Source organism: Trifolium pratense, linkage group LG4 (assembly GCF_020283565.1).
Source record: "Trifolium pratense cultivar HEN17-A07 linkage group LG4, ARS_RC_1.1, whole genome shotgun sequence".
Lineage (NCBI taxonomy): Eukaryota > Viridiplantae > Streptophyta > Magnoliopsida > Fabales > Fabaceae > Trifolium > Trifolium pratense.
The window spans coordinates 24226523-24240375 of NC_060062.1; the positions used below are offsets into that span (position 1 = coordinate 24226523).

The window sequence follows — 13853 nt, forward strand, 5'->3', positions numbered from 1 at the left end:
AGATAAAATTTCTCTATTAATAATATGATTAACTATGAACAATTTTTTTTTGTTACAAAGAGGGCATAAGTCCAAAAAAAAAACTACAAAGGAATCAAGTGATATGAGTGGAACACCCCATAGCACCAGATGCAAACATGTGTCTAATCTGAATCGGATACTCCTTAAAGATTATAATGTTGCCGCTTACAAAACATCTTATATTTGTTGACTCATCTGCATATTAATTTGCTTCATAATAGAAGTGACAAACTTTAACTTTTCAATCAAAATTTAGAATGCGTTGAATCTGCTTAACATCACCACCTTATGATGGGTTTATCTAGAAGATAAACATGATCTTGGGCTTTGTTTAACATGCTCAAGTCTTTTAGGTGGTGTATGATACACAAAATAGTTAATAACATTAAATTGAATACGAATTTTATAAAATTGATCGTTTGATCGAACGTTTATATCATATAGATCATCCATAATTTTTTTTAAAAAAAAATTGAAATTCATTTGATATGTTAGTGAGACCCATTAAAATTAACGGTTTATGAGTTTTTATTGAATACAGTTAATAAATTTGATATGTTAATATATTTTTAGGACTAAAATTTTAATAATTTAATAAAGGATTAAATTTAGAGTGAAGAACCATTTTGATTCCTGATAAATTTTTGACAGGACAATTCAATCATTGACGAAAATAAAAACCAAATTAGTGTGTGACATTTTTATATTGAGGACAGACTAGTCCTTGATTCATTACAACAGAGAGACTAATTTATTCTGAATATCAAAATTTCAAGCACTAATCTAAGTTTTATTTTTGTCAAGGACTAAATTGTCCCATCTGAAATTTGTAAAGGACCAAAATAAGGCTTCACTCCTAAATTTAAAAGATGCCAATTTTATAAGGAATAAATGTTGGATGGATTCCTCTTCAAATGGGAATCACACACACACAAAATAAAAGAAAAAAATTAGAAAAGAATGAAAAACAAAAAAAGAAAGTTTTATGTCATCGGAAACGAAGAAGGTTTGTTGCACTCACTTTTGCCGCCGACTCCATATTATTCTTCTCCTAAGTCTGATGCTCTCTATTTGTCTTTTATATCAATTTGAAATACTAACTTGTTTGTGAGGTTTGCTCTCGTTATTAGTTTTACCATTACAAGTGATTACTACCTTCGGTCATATATATAAAGAACACTTTAAAAAAAATTTGATCATTTTTATAAGAAATACTCTTTAAATTTATTCTTTATTAAATAGATAATTTTTTGTATACCCTTATTAAATTGTATAAAATGCATCATATTCCAATGTTATGCATTAATTACACAGACACATTCTCAAGGTTAGTTTTGGAATAACACCTAACATTTTAAAAATTTTAATAAAAAAAATAAGTCTCCTTAGAGCATCTACAATGGAGAAATCTAATTTTGAGTACCTAAATGGGCCCCGCGTGTACACGTCACTTATTTATAATTTTTTAATAATAGTACTTAATAAGCACTCAATCTCTCCAACACAGCACCCTTAAAAAAATTTAAACGGGTCTCACAAATAACTCTACATCTCATCAATAACTCTACATCTTTATAAATGGGTCCCACAAATTCTATTAGGTACTATGAAAGAGAGAGTGCTTATTTGATAAACAGTACCTATTTGATACTAAAATATGTTGTGCTCCAATGATAATACCTAATAAGTATCATCAGTACCTAATATGGGGAGTGGTTATGGTGCATAAGCTTTTTCCTTATGTACCATGCATAAATAATGAAAATTGCTTTACGCACCCCCCAAATTGCTTAGCGCCCCCATATACTTAGCGCACCCCCCAAATTTTCTCGCGTGCCCCCAAATTTTTTCTCTCACACCCCCCAAATTTTCTCGCGCGCCCCCAAAACCATTTTTGTTGTGGAATGGTTTCACATTAGATGTACTTATAATGCCAAAATCATTTTTATTGTCGAATGGTTTTAGAGGGTTGTAATCCAAAATCATTCTGCTTGTGGAATGGTTTTGTGTGTTATTTATGTTGGGGTGGGGGGCGCGTAAAGCAATTTGGGGGGCGCGCAAAACAATTTGGGGGCGCGCTAAGTAAACTGGGGGGCGCGCTAAGCAATCTGGGGTATTTATGCATGCATGGTGTGCATAAGCAAGGCTTATGCACCATAACTTATGCCCCTAATATGTACTACACCATTGAAGATGACCTTAGTATGTGTGTTTTTCTCAATGTATTCCTTATATATTGGAACGGATGGAGTATTTTATGCTTGTCTGTTTCTAGAGATAATAGGAAGACATTAATTTTAGGGAGCTTCTATGGTACATATATCAAATTTCAATGTACCGGTACATTAGATCAAATAATTACTAAATTAACAATTATTTTATGTATCAAAATACTATTTGTCGATTATTGTATTTCATAAATGATGATTTCATAAGAAAAAACACGATTTCATTGTTTTAGAAGCATTATGGTAACATTTTTACATTTTTTCATAAAAAAATTCAATAATAACTATTATGAGTGATAAAAAATTCAAAAAAAAAAAATTATTTTATTTTTTTACAATTTTGATAAATAGTATTTAGTTATTTTAATATTTTAAATATTAGAAAAATAATTTCTTTCGAAAAAATATTCATTTATTTAATAATTATTTATCTAATGTACCAATACATTGAAATTTGATAGATGTACCATAGAATTTCCCTTAATTTTATGAGCTATGTTAAATGCTACGAAGAATGAATTAACGAAATGCTGATATGTAATGCTGATATGTCCTTGTTGGATGTACTTCGTAAATAGATTCCAAAAAAAAGAGGCTATTTGTACCGAAAGTCTTCCACATCGCTCATATATCACTTTTAGGTCATGAAAGGAGCCTGGAGAATAATCCACATTGAGGCAAAAGTAATCACATAAGAGTTTATTATCATGTTTTTTCCCAAAATATTAAGACATTAAATTTATGAATCCTATTAATTATACTGTTAAATCTCTACCTATCCAGACTCATACTTTCTACACAAAACTAAACACATAGTTACCTTCATTATTTTGATCCATAAAATCTAGAATTCATCTTTTCGCACCCGCTGGATTCCCTCAGTCACCCCCTGAAATGACCAAACTAACCCTCTCGCTTTCTAGGATGCGAGCACTTTTTCGTACTCTAAGTAGCAAGTGACAATATTTTTAACTCAAACCCAACGTATGTGCCCCCTAGAATGAAAAAAATCAGGAAAAAAGGAGTTCACATTCTAGAAAGCAAACTCAGTTTGCAGTTTGCTATCTAGAAAACGAACTTTTTTTTCTTCATGATTTTTTCATTCATGGGGTGACCCGTGACCATGACTCTAGGGGGGTGCCAGAAGTAGAATTTTTTTTCCTACCCCAACAATTATCCCCCTACTCCTACAAACTACTTAAAATACCAATTTTAACCCTTTCTAGAATAAAACTCATTGTTGTCAAAACAAAAAATAATAATAAAACTGATCCACCCTCTTTACAACTTTTCCGGTAACATCATAAGTGTTCCGAACAGTAAATTAAACTAGAAAAATTGAAGAAAGTCTTTCTATATTCAGGTATAACATTCATTCATAGTTAAAATTTCTTCTGCATAACAAATCAATAGGAACTGAACTCTTGGTAAGAATCTATTTGAATGTTACCAAAATACTCAATTCTCACACTAATTTTTCACACCAGCATTCACTTGTATTGTGTTTAAGTTTAAGGTGTTCACTCAAACTCAAAATTGAATAACTTTTGCAAGAGAATCAATAACAATCAAACTCAAAAGAAAACCAAAATTAAAAATTGGAGTTGTCAACAAAGTGTTACATTTATAAACTTTTGCAACGTTTCGACTTCCTTTGTCGTGAGTAAATCCGCGAACCATTCCGCCGCAGTGTCTTCAGGCGTTCAACATTTTTTGGAAAAAGTTATGTGGAAGCGGTGAAAGAAACGAGATTAATCGAGATCATATCTCTGCAACAAACAAGAAGAGATTTAATTTTGTTGAGGAAAAGGGATCGTATCTCTTCAACAAACAGGAAAAGGGATTTGTTGAGGAATTAAGGAATACAAAATTGGAATAGGAAGAGATTCAATTTTGACTTGAACAATTGTTGTTGTTGTTGCCGGCGACGGAGACACGACGATGAAGGGGTAGATGGGTTTTATTTTTCTGTTCCTGAAAACTTGTAGCTTACCGGAAAACATGTACGGGGTAGATGGGTTTAATTTTAGAGAAGGTTAAAATCGGTATTTTTTATAGATTGCAGGGGTAGGGGGATAATTATTGGGATAGGAAAAAAAATTAGAAAGTGACTATATTTTCATGTCATCAATTTTCATCACCAATTTTATTTATTTTTAAATAAATAAACGAAATAATCATTGTAAACTCATATACAATTATTTAAGTCAAAATTCGAACCCTAATCATGATTTCCAACTTAACAATTTCATTAATTTTATTTTTTTGGTTTGTGACAACAATTTGAACATAATATATAGTTTAAATGGAATGGATGGATCATCTAAAAGTTGCTAGAAGTTTAGGGATTAAATGATTTGAAGCTATACGGTTTGTCTTCTCAGAAGGATGAAAGGCATCCCAAAACACATATTTGTTTGCATCTTTACATGTAAGTGGATTCTTATCACTGCATAAGTAGCTCATCTCAAATGTTCCAGTGGAACAACATGCTTTCTCTGCCTCCTCAAACCCTGCAAAATATATATTGTTTATATTGTTAATGCAATTTAGACCCATCATATAACCTAGTAAATTTAGAGCAACAAGAAAAGTTATAAAAAATTACTTTCCCATCACGACGATAAATTCTATGGACCAATACATGAAAATCGTCTGAAACTCCGACTGTGACGGTCATGATGAGTTCTCAAAAGTAGAAGTTCACATAATGTCTTCCTTATTGCAACATTTGAGACAGTAATTAATATGTTCGGTTTCAATTTGTTCAAAATAAAAGAAAACAAATATAGATGTTTCAAAAGTCAACTCATATTTGTTTTCCTTTGTTTTTGTCAAACTTGTAACAATTATGTTACCGTCTTTGTATTGAGGATGAAAAGAATTGTGAACTTTTACTTGATGAGGGCAGCATTAATTACCATTCACGTTTTGACCAATTTTTAGATATTAATTTCGGAAAATGCTAAACAGTGCCCCCGGGCACTAGTTAAGGATATAAATATGGAAATTTCATCTCGTAAATTGTGCATTCAATGCTTTAATATGTAAAAAGTTATTCTCTCTCATCATTAACTTTTTCATTTGTTTCTTTTTTTAGTATGCTTAACTAGTGCCCCGGGGGCACTGTTTAGCATGACCCATTAATTTCCAGAGGACCACTTGTGCACCATAAAACTTACCTGTTCGCTAGTAACCATTTATAAATAGGGTCATGCTAACTAGTGCCCCGGGGCACTAGTTAAGGATACAAAAAAACAATTTTTGCATTGGAAATGACACTTTTTATACTTTACAAACATTGACTACACAAGTTTCAATGTAATTTTACTATAATTAGTATCCTTAACTAGTGCCCCGGGAGCACTAGTTAGCATTTTCCTTATAAATATTAGGATGACAAAAGTTCTTAAATTTTTCGGTTTTCAAAGTTCTTAGATTTTGAATCTAATAAAACTTGACAAATACTCCCTTAATGAGTTCATATTGCTATTTTTTAATATAAAATTCTCAATACTCCCTTTGCACTTAGAAGGTATCTAAATTCCAACTCTAGTAATTTGATAATAAACAATTCAATAGATCTAAGATAGAATTTGATACCATCTTAGATTTTCTATGTAACATAATTACATAAAATTGATTTATAAGTGAGATTTTTTTTTCAATTTTTTTTGGTTAGATGCAAACACAAGGACTTTCCAAGGAGTTAATTATTATTTTTTTTCAATTTATCGTCAAATCCTTGCAAAATCACATAAAGCAGGCTCGACATTAATAAAAACAATCACATTTTGTACGTAGCTTGTTATCTGCTAGGGAGGTGGCCTCCCTCCATAAAGTTATATTGATGACAAAAATTAAAAGCATACCTAATAAAACTTGAGTAGGGTACAACACATATAAAATTTCCTTGCTGGCCACGTTTAGAAAATTCAACTAAGTAGCTCTGAAGAACAATATTTCCAAGACACAACTTACTATATTTCAAAGTATGCTAAATCTTGATTAAGTCGAATAGTTTAATTTTATTTGATTTTTATAAAAAAATGGAAGAGAATTTTTTTATTTATTTTTAGAGTGATTTATGTATTGATGGTCATTTTACAATCTTCTTTGATCAATAGATTTGAACTCTTTTTTTTTTTTTTTTTTTAAGTTACATGGTCAAATTCTTACCATTTAAAGTTACATGGTCAATTTTTTAAAAAGTTTATCTTTTATTTCTTAGCTAGTTTTTAATGTCTTTCATAGTTTATTCTTTTTTTTTTTTGGTAGAGTCTTTCATAGTTTATTCTATCGGATATAAAATAGTATTTGTATAGGTTTGACTAAAATGATTTTAATTGTGTCAACAAGTACTCAAGAGTGTTGTAATAATGTGATCATTTGTGCTCTAGCAATAGAAAAGATAAGCTATGGACAACATATAGATAGTGTGTGCTAGTGTAGATCACCTTCATAAGTGAACTAGTGTTTAAAATTATTAAAAGTTCTAAATGTTAAGAATATAGCTAGTTAGTTAATCAACTAGAGTTAGTTGATAGGTTACCAAGTTGGTTAGGAGATTAGAAAGTTAGTTAGGAGTTAGTTATTCTAAATAGTCTATAAATAAACTACTCTATTGTACATTTTACTCATTCTTTTATCAATCTATATTTATTTAATTTGAATTTCTATGAGTATCTTCCTCATGAATACTCTTATGTTCTCTATCTTACTTATGAGTATGATCTCCATCCCTATGATTCCATGATTATTAACACTAAAGACCGTAATTAAACATTACTCTTTAAAATAAAATTTCATGATTCTCATTGTTTTTATGGCTAAAATATTGAAATGGTTGGTGTCGATTCAACATAAATTTACTTGGCGTTGTTTTAATCGAACTAGTATTAATCAAGTCATTATTTCAATTGTAAAAATGAGGATACAAAATAACTTATATTTCCAAATAACAACATATATATGTCATTGTTAGAATTTTAAATATTTTTTAAGTATTGATGTGCGATGAATCACTCGTTTCTTTTTAAGTGTCATTTTTAACCATTTCACACATGTTAGTGCACAATTTTGATCACTAATATCATTAATTGTTGATTATAAAAAAATATAAAAAAATTATATTTTAAAAATACTCATTGAGACAAATTAAAAAACATCTTATATGTTAGTAACATTTGTTTGTATGTATCAAAAATAATAAAATATGATCAAAGTAAATTGTGTGAATAATGCACATTGTTTTTTTTTATAAGCAGAATAATGCACATTGTTAAACTGTGACACTTAAAAAGTAATGGGCCGGTAAAATTTGATCATATAAATATCATTACCATAATAAGGTGTAAAATGAAAACACATAACATATATTATAAGTAATCACATGAGAGCAAATAAAGAAAACATACCATAGAAGGAAGGTCTTGTAATGATATCATTGAAAATATGATAAGGATTTGCCGACAAAGCCTTCAATTGTGGTAGCTCCTTACTTATCTTTGATATCATATTCTCCAATTTGACATTAAATTGCTTAGCCACATTGTTGTATTTTTCATTGCAATCATGGTCACCAAAAATATTTATTGCCCTCTCTAATGGGAGACACCCCATAGGAATAAGGCCAGTTATGGATAATTTCCTAGCACCAAGTGAATATATTTTCTTAACAAAATTCTCTGCAATATCCACTAGAAAATCTTGATATTGTGATTCGGTGAAATGAAATTGTCTTGTTGGGAAAATATAATAGTTTTCTAAGAAATCATTGGTTCCTAAACTTATTAGATATAATGCTTCACTTATTATATAATTTGCCTTCTCTTTACCAACATGAACTCTCAATTTTTCTTGATACTCCTTGAAGTACTCTACCTCCTTCCATAATGGTATCACATTCTGTAAAGAAAATGATGACAACCCATGAATATATCACCTATGATATTTTTAACCACAAATATTAATATCAAAACTTTATGAAATTATTTTCTTCAGAGGACATATGTCTAACACCAGGGCCGGTCCCGAGTATTTGGAGGTCCTGTTTGAAAATTTAAAATGGATCTTTAATAAAAATATAATTTTTTTTAAAAGTCATTCTCTAGTTAAATTGTAAATAACATAAAAAATAGTCACCATAGTAAATAACATCTAAAAGCGACATATTTTAGTCAATGACATTAAAATACATCTTCAATCTAATATCATTATCAACTTTACATTTTCTTGGGGAAAAAAAAACTTTCTTGTAATGTTGCTTCTTTTTTTACAATCAACCGCAAATTATTTATAAAATTAAGAGTGTGTTTATTAAATGTTTTATTTTTTGAGTTATAAAATATTTTTAGTAGTAACAAAGTCATTAATTTTTTTTACATATTATTTTTAAATAGACCGATATAAATAATTAGAAGCCCTAAATATTTGAGGTCTTGTGCGGTGGCTCACCTTGCACACCCACAGGGCCGGCCCTGTCTTACACGTTGTCTGGGACAATTGTATGATTAGAATGATGTTTGGGACAATGTGTAGAACAATCGTGATGCAGGAATAAATAGAAAAGCAATAAAGAATACAATCAATTGTTAACCCAGTTCGATGAACCTTCGCCTCCTCTGGAGATACTAATCCAAAAATGGAAATCCACTACTTCGAATTCAGCTCACTTAAACTTCAATTTAAACTGATAAAAAAAAATTATTCTTATTTTTATTCTTCCAATTTGTGTTTGGGCTCTACTTTATTATGTGTGAGAAAAATATTTCTATATTTTAAAAGACTAAAAATATATTTGAAAACTTGGTAAAAAAAAAAGCTTACTAATACATCAGAAGTTGCATTATCATATCCAGTTCCAGCAGAAGCAAAGCAAACACCGGTGACAAAATCATCAATGGTATAAGCAGGATCCAAATAAGCTGGTATATTTTTCTTAATACCAAAAGCCTCGGCGATGAAGTCCGAGGGAACACGGCCATTACAAAATCGTCCGGTGGGGCGGCCACCTTCGAAGTCGCGGCCGTATGGTTTAAAGTTGCTCTTGAGAAGTGTTGCAATCTTATTATTGTTTCCAGAATCAACAGAAGAATCACCAAAGACAATTACTGCTGGTACATGATTTCTAGTCTTGCAAACCACCATGCTAATTTGTGTTATCAATATTAACAATGCTATGAATATGCATATAAGCTTCATAATGATTAATGATTATGTAATTCTTTGATTTTAATTCTTTTGGAGAAGCTACTTTGGCTTCCATGGAGGCTATATATATATATATATATATATATATATATATATATATATATATATATATATATATATATATATATATATATATATATATATATATATATATATATATATATATATATATATATGATTAATGCTCAAAGAAAGTTTGGTTGGGAATTTTTAATGCTAGTTTAACGTTGCTTTCTGCTGTTGTGAAAGAGTTTACAATGGAATATATATAGGAAAATTCTAGGGTGAAGTCACAAAAGTCACTTCTTAGAAGAAGTTGCCACTGTGGCCAATTAATCAAACAGTTGAATTGGTCAACTGCCACATAGGATTATATGGTACATAAGACTTACCATACATCTCTTTATCAATTGTCCCTACAATTAAGTCCCTAACAAATTAAAACTTACAAAATTACCCCAAACTTATATTGTCTTTTAACTTATAATTTTATAGTTATAATTGTTATAATAACCTGAGAAACAAATTTCTTCTTCTTCCATTCCTATTAAAAAAAATCATCTCTTCTTCTTCCATTATAATCCAACAAATATGGGTTTACAAGTAAAAGTAAAAATAAAACATTTCTTCATCCTCCTCCTTATCTTCAACATCATCAACAACAAAACAAATTATGGATTTACCAACAACAAAAAAAAGAACATAATTGTTTTTTACTTATTTGTGTGGCGCAATGGTTATTGGCCTTTACCGTTCCTCCCAAGGTTGTGGGATCGATTCCCAATTCAGACATTTTTTGAATTAATTTTTTTTAAAACGGCCATGAAATAAAAACAACTCAAGATTTTGGCATAAGCAAGTTTCGAACCAGCATGAACTCACGTTAATGACATAACCACTTGGCTGTGAGTAATCTCATATAAATTAACCACTATACATACATACATACATATATATATATATATATTTCTATTTCTCTGTGCTGTTAGAATTAATATATAATATTTGTCAATTTTAATCATGTGATATATGCATTAAAATTAATTGCTTGTTGTTTATGCAATTTAATTATTCTGAATTAAATGTCAATATTATTTATATAAATATAATTAATAAGGAGGTAGTCGGAACATCTTTAATTAAGTAAAGTTTTATGAAGCACTATTAACTTTGCTCTTTCACTAATAATTATATTTCGGTTGAAGTTAATAACTTAAAAATTATATGAATAAAGTAAAATTTAAAAATAAGGTATAATTTGACTCAATATTATACTCCGGTTCAATTTGAAACACTATTAACCTTAGTCTTTAAATGGGGATTATACTACGGTTCAACCGAAAAATTATTAACTCTAGTTTTTGACTGAGAGTTATACTTCGGTTGAAGCTAATGACTAAAAATCATAGAAATAAAGAAAATTTTAAAAACAAAGTATAATTTGACTTGAGATTATAATTCGGTTCAAATGAAACACTATTAACCATAGTCTTTAACTAATAAGTAATAACTATACTCCAGTTCAACTGAAGTACTATTAACCGAAGTATTGAACCGAGGGGTATACTTCGGTTTAACGGAAACACTATTACCGATAATCTTTGATTGGTCATTATACTCCAATTCAACTAAAGCACTATTAACCCTATTATTTGACTGAAGATTATTCTTCGATTTAACTGAAGTACTATTAACGCTGGTCTTTGAATGGGGGTTACACTTTGATTAAAGTTAATTACTTAAAATTTATATTTTAAAAAATTTGAAATTTAGAAATAAACTATAATTTAAATGAAGATTATATTTCGGTTCAACTGAAGCATTTTTAACCATAGTCTTTTGCTGATAATTATAAGCCGGTTCCACTTAAGCACCATTAACCCTAGTCTTTGATTGAGAGTTATACTCCGGTTGAAATTAATGACTTAAAAATTATATAAATAAAGAAAAATTTAAAAATAAAATACAATTTGACTTAAGACTATACTCCAATTCAACTGAAGTACTATTACTTTAATCTTTGATTGAGGACTATACTCCGGTTCAACTGAAGCATTATTTACCTCAGTCTTTGACTGAAGATTACACCCTGGTTCAAATGAAGCACTATAAACGCTAGTCTTTGACTGATAGTTATACTTCGATTGGACATCATACTCCGGTTCAACTGAAACAATCTTAACATTAGTCTTTGACCGAGGACTATTATACTCAGATTCTATAAAACATATTTTTTTTTTAAAAGAAAAATATCAACATTAATTTGGTTTTTTTTTCTTTTCGATAGAGATTAATTTAGTTTTTTACTTTTAAATCAAAAGTATTTGAGCATTTTGTGTACTTATATCTAAAAAACAATTTTTTTTTATGTACCGATATGATTAAATTAACAAAGCTATTGTGATGTCAAAAAAAATAAAAATTAACAAAGCTATTACATAAAATTATCTACAACTAATAAAGAAAATATTTGTAAAGTGATTAAATTGATATGATAATAATTTGAAAATTTGTGAGTATTCCATTTTAAGGAAAATTAGTGGTAATCCATTTCATTAAAGTGAATGAATTAAAAATTGGATTAAAATGAAAAAAAGTAGATAATAATAAAAATAAAATAATTGTTTATTCTTTTTATATTATAATTATATTTATTATTTATCCTTAATATATTAAGGCAAAAAAACACTTAGCGGCTAAGTTGATACTTCAATGTATTAATAAATCCATCCATCTAATTAATTCCTCAATCAATTGCAAGCCACGTTTTTTTTCAATTCTATATTGAATGCCAATGAATGACTCATTCAATATAGGCCTAGAAGATTGTATTTTTTTTTTGGGTCTTGTTAACATGTGCCCTTAGGGCACATGTTAAGATATACCAAAATAGAAATTTATCATTTAATGATACAAGAAATTTAATGCTTCAAAAGTCAAAATGCACAAATTAGCATTTAATAATTTCTATCTTTGCTTCCTTAACATGTGCCTTAAGGGCACAAGTTAACATTCTCCTTTTTTTTTTTGCAATGTTAACTTGTGCACATAATGCACATGATAAGGACTAATAAATGATGATTAGTCCCACCTATTTTAAAGGAAAAATTAACTTCAATTAAAAAAATATAAAAAAGTGTGCTTGTCGTTTTGTTCATCGGTTGCTTTTTCGGTGACGAGCACTCGTTGTTTCTGTTCTGTGGTTTTTGTTTTGCGTGTTTTTTCCGGTTATTGATGGTGTTGGTGGAGCTGCCGGTTTGTTGCATCTTCAATTTTTCTTGATTTTTTTTTGGGTTATGCTGACCGGTGCCCTCGGGGCACTGGTTAAGGAAACCAAAAAAGGAAACTTTTAAATTGAAAATAATACTTTTTAGATTTTCGAGGCGTTGACTGCACAAAGTTCAATGTCATATTACTATATTTGCTTTCTTAAACAGTGCCCCGGAGGCACTGTTTAGCATTTTCCTTTTTTTTAAAGGTTTTATTAAGACAGCATAAGTGAAGAAGATGAAAAGATGTATCAGAGGGAAGAGGCAGAGATGGAACGAGTGATAAAACAAGAAGGAGGCGTGTGTTAGCTTTGTCATAGTAGTTGAGGGCAATTTTTTCTTTAACTTTTTTACGAGACACACTTTATGAGTTTGTTTCTTTCAAAGTAAAATAAGTAGTTGTGTCAAATAAAATAAAATAGGGTGATGCTAAATAGTGCCCCCGGGGCACTTGTTAAGTATAGCTAAAAAGGAAATAAAAAATAAAATTTATATTGAAAAGACAACTTTTTATACTTTTGAGGCATTGAATGCACGTATTTCGAGACAGAATTTCTATTTTAACATGCTTAACCAGTGCCCCGGAGGCACTGTTTAGCATTTTCCAATAAAATAAAGGAGATCAATTATCATTTATTACTCCTTAATATGTGCCCTATATACGCATGTTAACAACACTTTTTTTTTTTAGAAGATTGTAGAAACGTTTGCCTTCTCATATAGCCTGATCGTCATTCTTCATCAGTATCAATAAATTTAAAACTTCGACCACTTTTTTTTCCTTCCCTACTATATTAATTTGTCTTTTTTTTTAATCTCAATAAAATTACAATTTTAAATAAAAATTAGAATTAATTATAATTTTGGTTCCCTTATTTTTACTTATTAAAAACTAAAAAAAAATGGTGTTTTTAAGTAAATGTAAAACCACTCCATTTTTTGTCCTTCTTTTAAATTTTTGTATTTAAAAATGGCGATTAACATATTTTAAATGATGTAATATACAACCTGAATTTTGTGAAGAAGTAAAAATAAGTGGACCAAAATTATAATGTATACAATATTTTGATTAAAAGTATGAACCAAAAATTGTGATAGAAAATTTTTCAAGACTAAAAGTAAA

General features: G+C 29.2%; 1 protein-coding gene across 1 annotated transcript; it reads right to left on the minus strand.

Annotated features, from left to right (window-relative positions):
- Window positions 1–4480: 4480 nt before the first annotated feature.
- LOC123919439 (GDSL esterase/lipase At2g42990-like) lies at window positions 4481–9516 on the minus strand. Its single transcript, XM_045971356.1, has 3 exons — window positions 9078–9516; window positions 7667–8156; window positions 4481–4762 (listed from the first exon to the last, which is right to left on the minus strand). Exons 1-3 carry the CDS (start codon window positions 9450–9452, stop codon window positions 4569–4571), a joined length of 1059 nt encoding a protein of 352 aa, XP_045827312.1. The 5' UTR covers window positions 9453–9516; the 3' UTR covers window positions 4481–4568.
- Between the last annotated feature and the right edge of the window lie 4337 nt (window positions 9517–13853).